General features: G+C 55.2%; 1 protein-coding gene across 1 annotated transcript; it reads left to right on the plus strand.

Annotated features, from left to right (window-relative positions):
- The first annotated feature begins 2628 nt into the window (after positions 1 to 2628).
- On the plus strand, positions 2629 to 3848 carry LOC100281147 (zinc-finger protein 1). The gene has a single exon (NM_001154066.2). It carries the CDS (start codon positions 2875 to 2877, stop codon positions 3706 to 3708), a length of 834 nt encoding a protein of 277 aa, NP_001147538.2. The 5' UTR covers positions 2629 to 2874; the 3' UTR covers positions 3709 to 3848.
- The last annotated feature ends 12961 nt before the right edge of the window (positions 3849 to 16809 follow it).

A 16809-nucleotide genomic window follows, 5' to 3' on the forward strand; every position in this document is an offset into this window, starting at 1 on the left:
ACCAATTGGCCATCTATAGCGCCAGGGGACAGGGGATAGGGGGCGTCGGCGTCTAACTGTGAAAGTGTCTAATTAGCGTCGGGCGTCAACAGGAGCGAGGGGAGCTCCGTCCGCCGAGGCGAAGACTTGGGGAGAGGGGAGACTCCGGTCGCCGGGGCAGAGAGCAGGATGCGACCGTTGGTGCACGGGTGAAGACTTGGGGAGTTAGGGTTGAGTTGGGTATGTTGGGACTAAGTTGGGAGTCGACTCAAATACAGTCCTACGGTCTACAGATGGGTGAAGACCCATGGAAGCCCACGCCTATGCAAACCCATCTACACCCATGGGTAACAAATATTTTAACCCGCAATACAAAATAAACCCACCCAACCCAACCCATTCACAATTAAAACCCATCACAACCCACCAAAATAAACCCATTTCTTAAACCCAGCTAAAATACCCGCTTACACCCACCCCGTTTGCACGCCTACGCTCGCGTTGGCGTCGCTCATCGACGACGAGAAGAAGCTTGACGACTGCCAGTTCGACCTCTGGAAGCAGTACTACGTGGCCACATGTGTCGCTGTGTTCGGCAAGCTCCAGCGCAGCCGCTGCTTGGACGCGGTCCAGAGCGGCTGCACCGCGCTGTCCATCTTCAAACAGGGGGACCTCATGGTCGTCGCCAACGCCGGCGACTCTCGGGTTATTCTGGACACCGCATCCGACAACGGCGCCGTCACGACGTCCAGCTCATCATCCACCTTAAGCTCAACCTGCCACGTAAGTCACTACTGACCGGTCATGAATTCTTGTGCGCTGGGACGACGACCGTTGCTGACGTTGTGTTAGTGTACTCGAACAAGATGTATGTAGAGGAGTAGCACATCCGGTGGTGCAACTGCTAGGTGCACTACCTCGCTGATGAGCCCGGGGTGCACTTCGTTTGGCAGCCCAGCCAAGAGTCATCGGTACTCGCCATGTCGTGCGCGTCCGACGACTACTATATCAAGTACTATGGCATCATCTTGGCGCCAGAGGTGACGCAGAGGAGGACCGACAGCAAATGACCACTCGCCATCGTCGGGGTAGCTTTTATGCCGGCCCGCCTTTAATTCTCTTCGCAAACACATACACTTGTCTTTTTTTGTTTAAGCAAGCGTGTATGGTGGTGCGTATCTGATAACTGACAATGTACGAGGGAACTTCTACCGGCAGGTGTGGCACGTGCTCTTCAATGATGAGACCATGCAAATCGTGGCATAAATCGAAGTATGTATGTATAATACCGATGGTTGCAATGTAGTAGTGAAATAGCTAAATTAAAATAACAAAATTTATGTATGGCTAGGATTACAAATGGATTATGAAACATTTTTTTATAACAATATAAAACACATTTTGTATATAAATTATTATGTTATTATGTATTTCCGTTGCAACGTACGGGCACTCACCTAGTTACCCTATATATTATATATAGGAGATTGTTTCGGCGTTTCAGTTATACTCGACATTGTATACGTACGCCAATATAAAAATACAATTGATGCGGCTGCCAATCATAGGCAGTAAGAAGACGGTTTTCCATATATTTTTACAAATGGGGATCTCTGTGAGCACCGCGCTGAAGCAGCATGTGATGTGAGTGAGGCCACAGTGTTGGCGATGCACAGTGACGACCTGCGTCACTGCGTGCATCGGTCCTATGTGCACGCCGGCCGGCCTGCCGGCGGCCTAATCTTGGCCACACAGCAATGCATGCACACACACACCTCATGATTTTTAAGACTGGCCGCAGCGCCGCACGCTACGGCGCGCGCTCGCTTGCATGCCGGCTACAGCGCACGCGCTATCGCCCGCAGCGCAGCACGCTATCGCGCACTCCACCGCGTGGGACTCTTCTCTCTCCCCTCAGCTGCAGCACGCGCGCTCTCCCCCCTACCACTGTTCCTGTGGGCCCGCCTTCAATTAATAGTAGAAGAAAAATTGATAGTCGATGAAAAGTAGGTATAGAAAATGATATTTTATATTGTAGTGGGATATAGGGGGAGTATTTAGGGGAAACCACTGCGGGAGATAAAAAAGTAGGGGATACACTATTGATGATGTGACCCAGAAAAGTGATATAGGGGGAAAAATTTAGAGGGAACCGCTGCGGATAGCCTAAGCGAAACAAACACAGCAGCATCCCAGCAGGCAGCAGGCCAGCACGCGTCACGGCGAGCAGTACACCCTGGCATCTGCAGTTGGGGCAGTTGGGGGCCGCCTCTGCCCCGCACCGCCCGCAGAGAGTACGGAACTTTCGCCATCATGGCATCATCTCCTCCCTTTCCTTCCCCTGGACTGCATCCCTGCCTGCAAGGCGCAAGTCGTCCGATCCATCTGCATCTGCTGACCCGCCCACCGGTCGGTAACGGAGTGGAGTGGTGGTCAGCTCAGCTGACGCGTCGTTAAAAGTGTTAAACAATTCCGTCACTCTTCTCTTCTTCTACTCGTCCCTGCCATGAGATGAGCCAGACACAAGAGTGTTTGACCCCGAGACTCTTCTTCCTCATCCTCCCAGAGTAGTTATCCCGAGGAGCCATCCAGTCGAGTCGAGTATAAAATGCCCTCAGCTCGGTCCATTTACTTGCCCTACTCCTCCGCTCACTACACATCACTTCCGGAAGCAACCGCGCACCTCCTCTCCTCTGGTCTGTTCCTTCGTCGCCAAGCAAATAAACTTGCGGCAAGCACAGCTTGTTTGTTCGTTTGTTGTGCAAAGCAGCAGGGAGCGTTATTTATAGCTCAGACAGAGAGATACACAGAGTCACACACACAGAGAGAGAGAGAGAGCGAGCGAGCGAGAGACAGCGCTGAGCTGAGCTGAGCTGATCATCTTTTCGGCGGCACATGGCGGTTCTTGACGCGGCGGTGACGCCGTCGCCGAGCGGCAGGGCGGACGCGGCGGCGGCGGACCAGGTCGCCACGACGAGCGGCTGCGGCGGCCGCGCGGCAGAGGAGGCGGAGGCGGTGCTGCTGCAGCAGGAGCATGACGGCCAAGGGCGCGCGAAGCGAAAGCGCTCGAGGCGCCGCCGCGACCGCGACGGCCAGCAGCCCAAGGAGCCGACCACCCAGGAGGAGTACCTGGCGCTGTGCCTCGTCATGCTGGCGACCGGCCGCCGCGACGCCGACGCCGACGCCGCGGCTCCGCCGCAGGACCACGCGTGCTCCGTCTGCGGCAAGGCGTTCCCGTCGTACCAGGCGCTGGGCGGCCACAAGGCCAGCCACCGCGCCAAGCCCTCGCCCTCGCCTTCTCCGGCGGCGGCGCTGGCGCCGGAGCCGGGCGCAGGAGACGGGGACCGCCACGACGAGAAGAAGCCGGCGCAGCCGTCCTCGTCGTCGGCTGGCTCCAGACCCGCGGCGGCGGCGCACGAGTGCAACGTGTGCGGGAAGGCGTTCCCGACGGGGCAGGCGCTGGGCGGCCACAAGCGCCGCCACTACGACGGCACCATCGGCAGCGCCGCCGCGCCCGCCCGCGCGTCCTCCTCCTCCGTGCCAGCCTCGGCGGCCACCAGCAGCCTCGGTGCCGCCACCTCCGTGCCAGCCTCGGCGCCGCCGCCGCCGCAGGCCGTCGCCTTCGACCTCAACCTGCCTGCGCTGCCGGAGCGGTGCGCGGGCGTGGACGAAGACGAGGTGCTCAGCCCGCTCGCGTTCAAGAAGCCCCGCTTCATGATCCCGGCCTAGTTAGTGTTAAGCTCGTGTGGATCAGCAGCTCATTTGTTCGTCACTTGTGCTCCGTGTCTTGGATTGTTCATCTAGATCGTAGTGGTGATTAGTTCGGATCGTGTGTATATACAGTCATCATATTCATTGTTTATTAGCTACATACATGTGATATAGGAGTAGGTAGAAGCAAGGATCAATTCTTTCATTGGTGTGTAAATAATACATGTAAATAAACACAATAAGAATTTATTCATTTTGCTCTTAATCTATATGGATTGGTTGTGACTTAATAGTTTTAAATTATAAACAAGTCACATCTTTTATAATTTTTTTTCAATCTCATTCAATATGTTGGCGTCGATCTGGGCGCCAATCATCGGAAGATGAACCGATGACGGTGCTCTCTATGGAGGCGTGGACGGTCTGAGACACATGATCGGACGGGCCACGACTTGGGTGCAGGAGCGGCTCCTTCTCTGCATACGTCCGAATGATCCGCGTCTAGGCTCGAACGATCCGCGATGGAGCGGAGGGTCATCTTCTTCACAGCAGACCTAGATCTCGCATCCCGAGAGAGACCTCATCAGGGAGGAAAGACCTTAATGTGTGTCTTGGGGTCGACAGGGCATCCAAGATGCCTCTAGTCAACGTAGAGTCGAAGACGTAGAGTCGAAGAGAGGGTAAGATTCGAGACAGAGGAAGGCTAAACTAGGGCTACTCTTAATGCATAAGGTAAAAATGATGTGTAGAATTGATTGAATCGTTGTCGAGGTTCAATCGACTGTAAACCTTCATCTATATAAAGGTGAGGTATGGACCCGTAACAAGTCGGTTCTCGAGTTAATCGCACATGTTTAGCTAGCAACTCCCGTAAGAAATCTGGAACCCTAACTGATTCCGCGCACGCGTGGATGGTCTGCGCCGCTACGACAGACAGTCCAGACCGCGGACCATCCGGCCTCAGGGTCAGACAGTCTGTCAGACACTTTTTAGTGCTCAACATATGCCCCCTGCCTTTTGGTAGAGGTTGACAAACCAAAAGAATATGCACTACAGCACCCTTCGGGAAACAATGGACCTCACAAGTCATCTTGTTCCCGAAGTAACAACTAAGCCTGATGCAAGTCACCGACTTTTCAATCTAACAGGGTGATCATTCAATAGAGCTCTAATGCATAAAAGTTATTTCGGATTGCATCTTTCTTGGCCATGACCATCTGATCAATGGATCAAACGGTATAGAACAGAGATGCCCCCAACCTGAATAGGAAAAGGGACTATGCATGTACCACGGTTCGTCGTCGTACCATTCCACATTTGAACATGACAATATATTGGCGATGAGTAGGCGGATGGAAACCATCCTGGCATCATTGGGTGAATAGACGATGCTTGCTGCATCGCCTTTTGGGTTGTTTTATTCAGCTGTTTTGTTTTAGCGGAGGACTAGGTTTTTTGTTGGTCAATCGCGTAGAACGACCTTCTTGCTACCATATTTGGAGAGCAGTTGATCAAAATTAGGACTGACTTTGACCAGCCGACCATGTGTGTTATATGTGTTTTGCCCTTGCGTCTCTTTTTTGCTTTGTGTGGAGGCCGACGCCTCTGGCCATGTGCGAACTATCCAACTAAGTCAGTTGGACCGTTTGCTTGAGCACCACACTGTCCGCGCATAGGTGATGGATCGTCCGCGATGCTCGAGTTAGGGAGCTTTGCTCGGCTTCTTGATTGAGCTTGCCCCAGCACCTTTGGACTTGTTAGTCTTCATATCCGGAGCTTTCTGAGCAATCCCTCCTTGTGATATATTCGACGTGTGAGGATCACCAATAACGATGTTTTTGCCTTTGCCTTTATCGGCCACTTCTAGCCAAACCAAAACTTTTTGCTTGCTAGTTCTATTATATTGATATGAAATGGTTGCGTGTCCATTTGCACTCCTGAAAACTCAACTGACCCTCATTTATGGTCGATTGTATCTATCGACGAAAAACGTTACAATCATTGGTGCATGAGAAAAGGAATTATACCACTTGCAGTAAGCACGTCTCTTTAACTCATCTAGAGGAGGTAGAGTATGAGTCATTTTAATGTTGCCACTTTTCACTAATTCGTCAAATATTTTATCACACTTAGCAACATTAAAAGTAAATTTAACTTCTTCTTGACGATTCTTTTGAACCGACTATAAAGAAGAACAAGGTGAAGGTTTGTCCTTTATTGGCCAAACAAGTTCAGTGGTACATATATCCGCGGATTCGTCATCCGAATTATTGCGCTCCACTAGATGTATAGTATGGCCGGTCGATTTTGATGTCTCTTTACATCGAATTTCATAGGCCAAAGCCCGCTGATGTAGCCGAGCTATAGAAAAGAACTGAGTGCTATCCAATTTGTAAGTAGGATAACAACCCATTAAAAGCTAGCCCTTCTAACTCTTTGTCTGTGACATAGATTTGAAAGCATCGATTTCTAGTGTCCTGGAATCTCCGAATATAATCATTAACCGATTCTTCGTGTCCCTATCAGACTGAGGCTAAATCAGACAACCTTAATTTATATTCCCCTGGAAAGAAATGGTCATGAAATTTACTTTCCAAATTATTCCAGGAATTAATGGAATTAGGAGGCAGAGTGGTGTACCATGCAAAAGCGGTACCAGTGAAGGATAAAGAAAATAAAAAAACACGAAAGGTTTCCCCCATTGACCAATTCGCCTAGGTGTTCTAGGAACTGTCCTACATGTTCGTGTGTGCTTCTACCACTTTCACCAGAAAACTTGGAAAACCCCGATATCCTTGTCCCTTGTTGGTACGGGACAATGTCAAACCGGTGATCATATGGCTCTTGATATGATTGCCTACTCTGGCAATACTAACTCTGAGCCTATCTCGAAATAGTTTAGCCATCTCTTTCCTAATTTTATCCATTGTGCCCGGTGGCAGACCACCGGACTATGGGTTGTGGGGCTCATTTGGTCGGACACTGTTATGTCGACCTTCTTGTCATAGCTGATCGAGAACGTTGATCGACCTATAATCATATGGTGCGCTGTGGTTTAAATATGTAGGGGATGAACATATTAATGTTGTGGTGTGTAGTAAATTGGTGTATAATGTGCAACAGTAGGTTCTGCGTATGCGTATCTGAACTGTCCGACCCAGGCAGCCGAACCGTCCGAAGCAATGTCGGACTGTCTGATGGTAAATTCGGACTGTCCGGTTTGGTTCGCTACTATCGGGGCGCCACGTGGTGGTTCTGGTGCAACCCCGGACTGTCCGGCAAGGAAAGTCGGACGGTCCGTGTAAGGGTCGGACTGTCCGGGCAAAGGCTCGGATGGTCCAACTGTGTCCAGGGGCGTTGATCTGCCAAGTAGGGACGGCGGGGGCGATATTTGCCCTGGATATGAGTTCATCAACATATACCATATAATAGCTTGGGCTACAAATCCCCATTTGTTGCCGATGTATTAGACAAAAACATCTTATTACTAGTTTCAAATGATGGAAAACTAGAAACAACAGATTTCTCCAACGAACGTGTTAATTTTCTAATCGATTCTTCTAACTCTCCAATTTGTTGTTTCATTTGATTATGTTGCTGATCTACATACTGTTTAATATATTGAATGTCGTCAGGTTTACTCACATTGGGGCTTTGAAGCGAAGATAGAAGAGATGCGACATTGGTCTCTTCATGTTTGACAACCTTCTGGTGGCAATCCACTGTCAATTGTGACTAGAATTTTCATTCGCTTGCCGCATGTAGTCTTCGTATTGCTGTTGCTCATTAGCCGACATGCTTTCAACCTCTAGCTTCAGGATATTGTATGGGAGATATTAGTGTGATCTTTAGAACCGACCATTTGATGGCCTGATTTTTAGTAGATCTATACACCTGGTCCCCATCGGAGTCGCCAAAAAGTGTGTTAGCGCCGATCTGGACACCAATCGCCGGGGGATAGACCGCTGGCGGTGCTCACTGTGGAGGCTTGGACGATCCGTGACACAGGGCTCGACGGTCTGCGACCTGGGCGCAGGAGCGGATCCTTCTCTGCGTATGTCCAGACGACTGTGCCTGGGGCTCGGACGGTCTGCGATGACGTAGAGGGTCGTGTTCTTCGCAGTCATAGCAGACCTAGGTCTCACGTCCCAAGAGGGACACCATCGAGGAGGAGAGATCTTAGGATGTGTCTTGGGGTCGGTAGGGCACCCAAGACGTCTCTAGTCGACGTAAAGCCCAAGAGAGGTGAAGATTCGAGGTAGAGGAAGACTAAACTAGGACTACTCCTAATGCATAAGGTAAAAATGATAAGTAGAATTAATTGGATTGGTTGTGGGGGTTCGTTCGGCAGTAAGCCTTCATCTATATAAAGGTAGAGGTCTAGACCCTTTATAAGTCGGTTCTCGAGTTAATCCCGCATGTTTAGCTAACAAATCTCGTAAGAAATACAAAACCCTAACTGATTCTGCGCGACGGTCTTTGCCGTTACGGCGAACAGTCCAGATCATGGACCATCCGGCCTCAGAACCAGACCGTATGATAGACACATTTTAGTGCTCAACACATTTCATATGAGATAAGAATAAGGAACAAGTCCTAAAGAATCGTATATGTTGGACAGGTCTACAGCACTACTCAAGCATGTGATGCGATAGACCGAGATAACAAGGCACACGAGGCTGCTTGCCGTGTGAGCCTGGCAATGAATCACGAGTATATCTGTCTAAGTCTAATACAGTGTGTACTTGGCTTGTGTGTACACCGGGCAACATACGCTAACTCAAGTTGTAAACTGCCACTCCTAATAAATCCTAGACCTTAGGTTTTAATTTGTCAAAAGCAGAAAGTAAGCACGACTGCGGCATGCACGCTTGCGTGACACGACTGCTGATCCGTTCGACCGGTTCTGGTTTGGACAAATCGCTGCTTTTCGATGCCGGACGAAAAGACCAACGCTCTACTACTTTTCTAGCCAGATGACCAAATAAATAGAGAAGGCGTGGCACGCTCCAGCCCCTGTAAAAAGATGCCCCGATAGATCAGACCAGCGGTGGCACCTAAAATTGGAACCAGGGCCGTGCCGGCAAAAACCGACATCTATACGAAATTGTTCAAAAAGGACCTTTCTCACAAAACCAACATTATTATTATTATTATTAGATCTGGTTGTTTGGCTTTAATTTGTACCGGCTTCTATTGTTTTTGTAGTATTTTATCTCTATCAATTACAGTTATAGCAGTCTAAACAACTGGCTTTGATCCGAAGTGAACAGCCTAATCAATTGCATGCTGATTATTAGACGATACTTCTGATTTTATTTATAATAAATCTATCCATATCTCCCTTCTCACACTAAGTTAAATCCTCTATTATTTTTTTTTACGTTTTTAGTTACAAGATTCATATTTTCTATACTAATTGGCTGAAGACATCATGTTTATAATTGGATCTTGAAATACTACAATATTTAATATGCATGTATACGAAATAAATAGAATAATCAATAACTTATTTTATTAACAAAGTTAGATAATTAAATATACATGCGTACATATGATTTGATCGTTTTGTTTCCTAAATAAAAAGATACGAAGCGAGCGATCGAACGGACGGAGCGAGATCGACACTGCTGCTGGACCACGGATCGGTGCAGACTGGAGAGTGAAGATGGTAGGTATGTGCTGGCTGCGAGCGAAATGGGCATTGCCGTCGCGGCGTCGCCCGACGAGCAACAGCGCGCTGGCGGCAATCGAAAAGGATGTGTCTATCCGTGGGCCGTGGCAGGCGAAACGATTCACTGTGTCGTGCGTGCTGCAACAGCTGGTAGGATTTCCAAGATTTCCAATGTTATTAGATCTAATTAGTAATTAGTACTATTATTAATGGACCAGAAATTTGGGGCCAGAAAAGTGGGAGCCCATGTTCGGGTGAACAGGCCGGCACATGCTGATGCACGGCCCTGATTGGAACGAAGAGAAACGTGTTGCTCTGTTAGTTTAAAATGGTGTGTTTGGTTTGACTTTTGGCTTTAACTTTTGCCCCCCTAAAAGCCAAAAGCCAACCAAAGGGCTGGATCCAGGAAGTAGCTTTTCTTAAAAGCCGACTTTCTCGTAGTGCAAATCTGAAAACACCACTAGATCTGCTTTTAGTGGCTTTTCGGATGGAACTATAAAAACATATATCGAAGAATTTTTAACGACTGTTAGTGGTTTCCACTAAACGGTTTTTAGCTTTTTAACAGCTTACAGTCTACAACAGCTTTTTCCACAGCTCACAGTCCACATCAACTTTTTTTCACAGCCACAACCTGTCGGGGACCATAATTAGGGGTACCCTCAAGGCTCCTAATTCTGAGCTGGTAACCCCCATCAGCATAAAGCTGCAAAGGCCTGATGGGTGCGATTAAGTCAGGGATCAGTCCATTCGAGGGACTCGATCACGCCTCGCCCGAGCCTAGCCTCGGACAAGGGCAGCCGACCCCGTAGGATTTCTGTCTCGCCCGAGGCCCCCCTCCAGCGGCGAACATATTTCCGGCTCGCCCGAGGCCCTTTCTTCGCCAAGAAGCAACCCTGACCAAACCACCGCACCGACCGACCAAATCGCAGGAGCATTTAATGCAAAGGTGGCCTGACACCTTTACCCTGACGCGCGCCCCCCAGCCGGCAGAGCCGAAGTGACCGCCGTCACTTCACCGCTCCACTGACCGGCCTGACAGAAGGACAGCGCCGCCTGCGCCACTCCGACTGCGGTGCAACTTGACAGAGTGAGACTGACAGGCAGTCAGGCCCGGCCGAAGGCACCATAGGAAACTCCGCTCCACCCGACCCAGGGCTCGGACTTGGGCTCAGCCCCAGAAGACGGCGAACTCCGCTCCGCCCGACCCAGGGCTCGGACACGGGCTAAGTCCCGGAAGACGGCGAACTCCGCTCCGCCCGACCCAGGGCTCGGACTCGGGCTAAGCCCCGGAAGACGGCGAACTCCGCTCCGCCCGACCCAGGGCTCGGACTTGGGCTCAGCCCCAGAAGACGGCGAACTCCGCTCCGCCCGACCCCAGGGCTCGGACTCCGCCCTGACCTCAGCCGGCGGCCTCCGCCTCGCCCGACCCAGGGGCTCGAACTCGACCTCGGCCACGGAAGACAGACTCGACCTCGGCTTCAGAGGAGCTTCCACATCGCCCAACCTAGGACGCAGACCAGTCACGTCAACGGGAGGTGCCATCATCACCCTACCCCGAGCTGACTCGGGCCGCAGGGAACAAGACTGGCGTCCCGTCTGGCTCGCTCCGCCAGATAGGCAATGATGGCGCCCTGCATGCTCTGTGACGACGGCGGCTCTCAGCCCCCTTACGGAAGCAAGAGGACGTCAGCAAGGACTCAACCGCTCCGACAGCTGTCCCTCCGCCAGGCTCCATCGCTCCTCCGACGGCCACGACATCACACCAGCTGGGTGCCAAAATCTCTCCGGCTGCCACAACGGCATGTACTTAGGGCGCTAGCTCTCCTCCGCTAGACACGTAGCACTCTGCTACACCCCCCATTGTACACCTGGATCCTCTCCTTACGCCTATAAAAGGAAGGACCAGGACCCTCTTAGAGAGGATTGGCCGCGCGGGGACGAGGACGAGACAGGCGCTCGCCTGAAGCCGCTCGCTCCCTCTCCCGCTTGGACGCTTGTACCCCCCTACTGCAAGCGCACCCGACCTGGGCGCGGGACGAACACGAAGGCCGCGGGATTCCCACCTCTCTCACGCCGGTCTCCGGCCGCCTCGCTCTCCCCCCTTCGCGCTCGCCCTCGCGCTCGACCCATCTGGGCTGGGGCACGCGGCGACATTCACTCGTCGGCTCAGGGACCCCCCGGTCTCGGAACGCCAACAGTTGGCGCGCCAGGTAGGGGTCTGCTGCGTGTTGACGAACAGCTTCCCGTCAAGCTCCAGATGGGCAGTCTCCAGCAACCTCTCCAACCCGGGACGGTGCTCCGTTTCGGGATTCTTGAGTTCATGTCCCTCGACGGCAGCTACGACATGATACTCCTTCCACCGCCGCGCGACAACGACAATGGCGGCCGACAGCCCGCCCGCCGCCGGCGGAATCGACGACGTCTTCCCCGCGTGGTGGAAGAACAACCTTCGAGCTCATCCCGCCCTCTTCCCCGCCGACGGAGGGGAAGGCGGGGCAACCAAGGCCAAGCAGGAGGCAGCGCCTCATCGGCTGTCGAGCGAGTCGACGGCGCCGGCACCCCAACGGGGGGCGCACCGGGTATCGACTTCGCGCTTGAGACGAAGATGAGCGCCGTCTCCCCGCGACACACCAATCCCGAGCAAGCGGACGACGCCAGCACGCTCGCGAAAAGCTTGCTGGACGTCACCCTCGTACCTGAGACGACGGTGCAGTCAGTCCCCGACATGACTTTATCGTCGCTCGTCGACCAAGATGTACCGACCGATTCCCATCCCACGTCATTTGGATTCAGCCTCAACCCGCCTAGTGACTTCGCTTTGGCGGGCGCTCTCGTAGAGGCAAGTCCAAACCCTCTGGGGTTTCGTATGCGGTCACCTTGGGACCGGCTGACGGACGTCTCGACCTACGGGCCCTCTGGCTCCGAGGAAGACGACGAGCCCAGTATCTGTTGGGATTTCTCTGGACTTGGCAACCCCAGTGCCATGCGGGACTTCATGACCGCATGCGACTACTGCCTTTCCGACTGTTCCGACGGTAGCCGTAGCCTCGGCGACGAGGACTGCGGCCCAAGCCGCGAATGTTTCCACGTCGATCTAGGGGGTCCCTCCGAAGGCAACCGTCTCGGCATGCCGGAGGACGGTGATCTCCCTAGGCCGGTGCCTCGCGTTGACATCCCACGGGAGCTAGCTGTGGTCCCCGTTCAGGCGGGGGGCCATGACCCACAGCTCGAGCAAATCCGCGGGGTGCAGGCCAGGCTCGACGAGGGAGCAGGAGCGCTTGAGCCGATCCGCCGGGGCGTCGGGCAGGCATAGGCGGGCCAACCCCCGGCCGGAGAAATACGTCATCTACCCCAGGGCTTCTAGCACCGCGTCGCCGACGACGTCAAGGTCAGGCCACCACCCGCATCTGTGGGGTCGGCCAAAACCTGGCCGCAGCAGCGATGCTTCTCCGCGCGATGCCGGAGCCATCAACCACCGAGGGGCGGCGAATCCAGGGGGAGCTCAAGAATCTCCTGGAAGGCGCCGCGGTCCGACGGGCCGAGAGCTCTGCCTCCCGAAGGCAGGGGTACCCCTCGGAACCTCATGCCGCGACTTCCCGATTCATGCGGGAAACCTCAGTCTACACCGGGCGCACGCGCAACACCGCGCCTGCGGCCCCGGGTCACCTCGGCAACGAGCACCATCACCGCGACCGTCGGGCCCACCTCGACGAGAGGGTGCGCCGAGGCTACCACCCCAGGCGTGGGGGACGCTACGACAGCGGGGAGGATCGGAGTCCCTCGCCCGAACCACCCGATCCACAGGCCTTCAGCCGGGCCATCCGACGGGCGCCGTTCCCGACCCGGTTCCGACCCCCGACTACTATCACAAAGTACTCGGGGGAGACGAGACCGGAACTATGGCTCGCGGACTACCGTCTGGCCTGCCAACTGGGTGGAACGGACGATGACAACCTCATCATCCGCAACCTCCCCCTGTTCCTCTCCGACACCGCTCGCGCCTGGTTGGAGCACCTGCCTCCGGGGCAGATCTCCAACTGGGACGACCTGGTCCAAGCTTTCGCCGGCAATTTCCAGGGCACGTACGTGCGCCCCGGGAATTCCTGGGACCTCCGAAGCTGCCGGCAGCAACCGGGAGAGTCTCTCCAGGACTACATCCGGTGATTCTCAAAGCAGCGCACCGAGCTGCCCAACATCACCGACTCGGATGTCATCGGCGCGTTCCTCGCCGGCACCACCTGTCGCGACCTGGTGAGCAAGCTGGGTCGCAAGACCCCCACCAAGGCGAGCGAGCTGATGGACATCGCCACCAAGTTCGCCTCCGGCCAGGAGGCGATCGAGGCTATCTTCCGAAAGGACAAGCAGCCCCAGGGCCGCCCATCGGAAGATGCTCCCGAGGCGTCAACTCAGCGCGGCGCCAAGAAGAAGGGCAAGAAGAAGTCGCAAGCGAAACGCGACGCCGCCGACGCGGACCTTGTCGCCGCCGCCGAGTACAAGAACCCTCGGAAACCCCCCGGAGGTGCCAACCTCTTCGACAAGATGGTCAAGGAGCCGTGCCCCTATCACCAGGGGCCCGTCAAGCACACCCTTGAGGAGTGCGTCATGCTTCGACGCCACTTCCACAGGGCCGGGCCACCCGTAGAGGGTGGCAGGGCCCGCGACGACGATAAGAAGGAAGATCACCAAGCAGGAGAGTTCCCCGAGGTCCGCGACTGCTTCATGATCTACGGTGGGCAAGCGGCGAATGCCTCGGCTCGGCACCGCAAGCAAGAGCGCTGGGAGGTCTGCTCGGTGAAGGTGGCGGCGCCAGTCTATCTAGACTGGTCCGACAAGCCCATCACCTTCGACCAAGCCGACCACCCCGACCATGTGCCGAGCCCGAGAAAATACCCGCTCGTCGTCGACCCCGTCATCGGCGACGTCAGGCTCACCAAGGTCCTCATAGACGGAGGCAGCAACCTCAACATCATCTACGCCGAGACCCTCGGGCTCCTGCGTGTCGATCTGTCCTCCATCCGAGTAGGCGCTGCGCCCTTCCATGGGATCATTCCCGGGAAGCGCATCCAGCCCCTCGGACAACTCGACCTTCCCGCCTGCTTCGGAACACCCTCCAACTTCCGAAGGGAGACCCTGACGTTCGAGGTGGTCGGGTTCCGAGGAACCTACCACGCGGTACTGGGAAGACCATGCTACGCGAAGTTCATGGCCGTCCCAACTACACCTACCTGAAGCTCAAGATGCCGGGCCCCAACGGGGTCATCACCGTCGGCCCCACGTACAAACACGTGTTCGAATGCGACGTGGAGTGCGTGGAGTACGCCGGGGCCCTCGCCGAGTCCGAGGCCCTCATCGCCGACCTGGGGAGCCTCTCGAAGGAGGTGCCAGACGTGAAGCGTCATGCCAGCAACTTTGAGCCAGCGGAGACGGTTAAGGCCGTCCCCCTCGACTCTCCAAGCGGATCCGGGTCGGCTCTGGGCTCGATCCCAAATAGGAAGCAGTACTCGCCGACTTTCTCCGCACGAGCGCCGACGTCTTCGCGCGGAGTCCCTCGGACATGCCCGGCATACCGAGAGATGCCGCCAAGCACTCGCTGGACATCCGAGCCGGAGCCTGACCCGTCAAGCAGCCTCTGCGCCGATTCGACGAGGGGAAGCGCAGAGCCATAGGCGAGGAGATCCACAAGCTAATGCGGCGGGGTTCAACAAAGAGGCGAAAGGCGTCAAACTCAATCCCGAAAAGTGGGTCTTCGGGGTGCCCCGGGGCATGTTCTTGGGGTTCATCATCTCCAAGCGGGGCATCGAGGCCAACCCGGAGAAGATCGCGACCTTCGCGCAGCACCCCGAGCCCTTGTTGGAGACACCCGGGGGCTACACGCACCCCTGGGAAGGGCCGCTTGTCATCGCCAAAGTTCTGAAGCCCGGAACGTACAAGCTGGCCAATAGTCAAGGCGAGGTCTACGGCAACGCTTGGAACATCCAACAGCTACGTCGCTTCTACCCTTAAGATGTTTTCAAGTTGTTCGTATACCTCGCTCCCACACAAGTCTTAGTCATCAAGGAAGGGTCAGCCTCGCCTCGACAGAGCCCGACCCTCCCTCGGGGGCTAAAAAGGGGGGAACCCCTCTGCGTCAAGATTGGGGAACCTCTCTGCGCCCAAAATTTTCAATCAAAAAGGCTTTTGCGTTCCCCCGGCTATGTCGGAAGCAGGACCCCAAGGAGCGAACGCGGGTGCATGTAAGTGGCAAGGCCGACTGAGCCGAGGGACTCCTATGCCTCCGGGTTATGGACACCTCACTCGTCACCCGCCACGAAAAGTGACCCCTACTTGGGGAAGCCACCCTGTTACTAACAGGCGAAGCCGGACACGCAAAATAAAAGGGAAAGGAGTATGACTTCATGCAACGGTAACAAAGTGTTCAGGCCTCAGCGGCCGCAGAAAGACACACGTGCATCCAACAGAAACTGTTCCAACAGAGTTAGGCGTCGCCTCGGGAAGGAGCCGCGCCTTCGGCTTCGTCCCCACCTTCGGCAAAGTCCATCCCGGCTTCCGGCGACGGCGCAGGTGGGAGGATCTCTGCCTCAAAGGTGGTCGCCAGCACTGCGCTCAGACCCGTGGCGGCCGCATCGAGCCTCTGGACTTCCGCCAGGGCGGCTTCATCTTCGTCGGGAAGGCAATACCCCTCGCTGAACCGCTCCAGGTTCACAACGTAGTGGGAAGCGAGCACGGCGAAGGCTCGCCTGACGCCGTGGTGTAGCGCCTCGCGGAGTCTGCCGCGCACATGATCGCCCAAGACTTGAAGGCGACTTTGAGGGGAGCTTCCTGAGGGGACGTCGCCGGAGCCAAGGACCCGGCAAAAGTCCGAGACGGCCTCGGACATGGCCGCGTGGTCGGCCTCCCTCTGCTCGGCCGCCCCGGCAAGCGCCTCGGCAAGCACCTTGGTGGACTCATCGAGGGCGGACTCGAGCTCTGCGAACAGCCAAAAGAAAGATCTCAAACACAAGCAAAGGAAACAAGCAGGAACGAAAATCGAAGATGGCCAAGGCGTACCTCCGGCTCGGGCACGCTGCTCCGAGGCTGCGACCTGGGCTACGGCTAGGTCGGCTGCAAGGGTTTCAGCCCGGCTTTCGGCCTCGGCAGCCCGGACGCGAGATTGGTCCCGCTCCTTGACGACCCGGTCGAACTCCGACTGCTGTCGTTGCGCTTCTGCGCGCGCCGCCGCCGCCTCCGCGCGCGCCGCCGCCGCCTCGGCTCTCAGATCGGTGCGGAGCAACCGAAGGTCCGCCACCTCGGCACCCTGCTGAGAGAGGCGCGCAGTAGCCCCGGCGAGCGAGGTCCTCAGGGATCGCAGCGAGCCCCAGACGTCGACCTCGCGGCGGATGAACGACGACTTGGCGGCGCTCTGATCCGTCAGATCCTGAGGGAAGGAAGCGGGGCGTCACGAA

Source organism: Zea mays, chromosome 1 (genome assembly GCF_902167145.1).
Source record: "Zea mays cultivar B73 chromosome 1, Zm-B73-REFERENCE-NAM-5.0, whole genome shotgun sequence".
NCBI lineage: Eukaryota > Viridiplantae > Streptophyta > Magnoliopsida > Poales > Poaceae > Zea > Zea mays.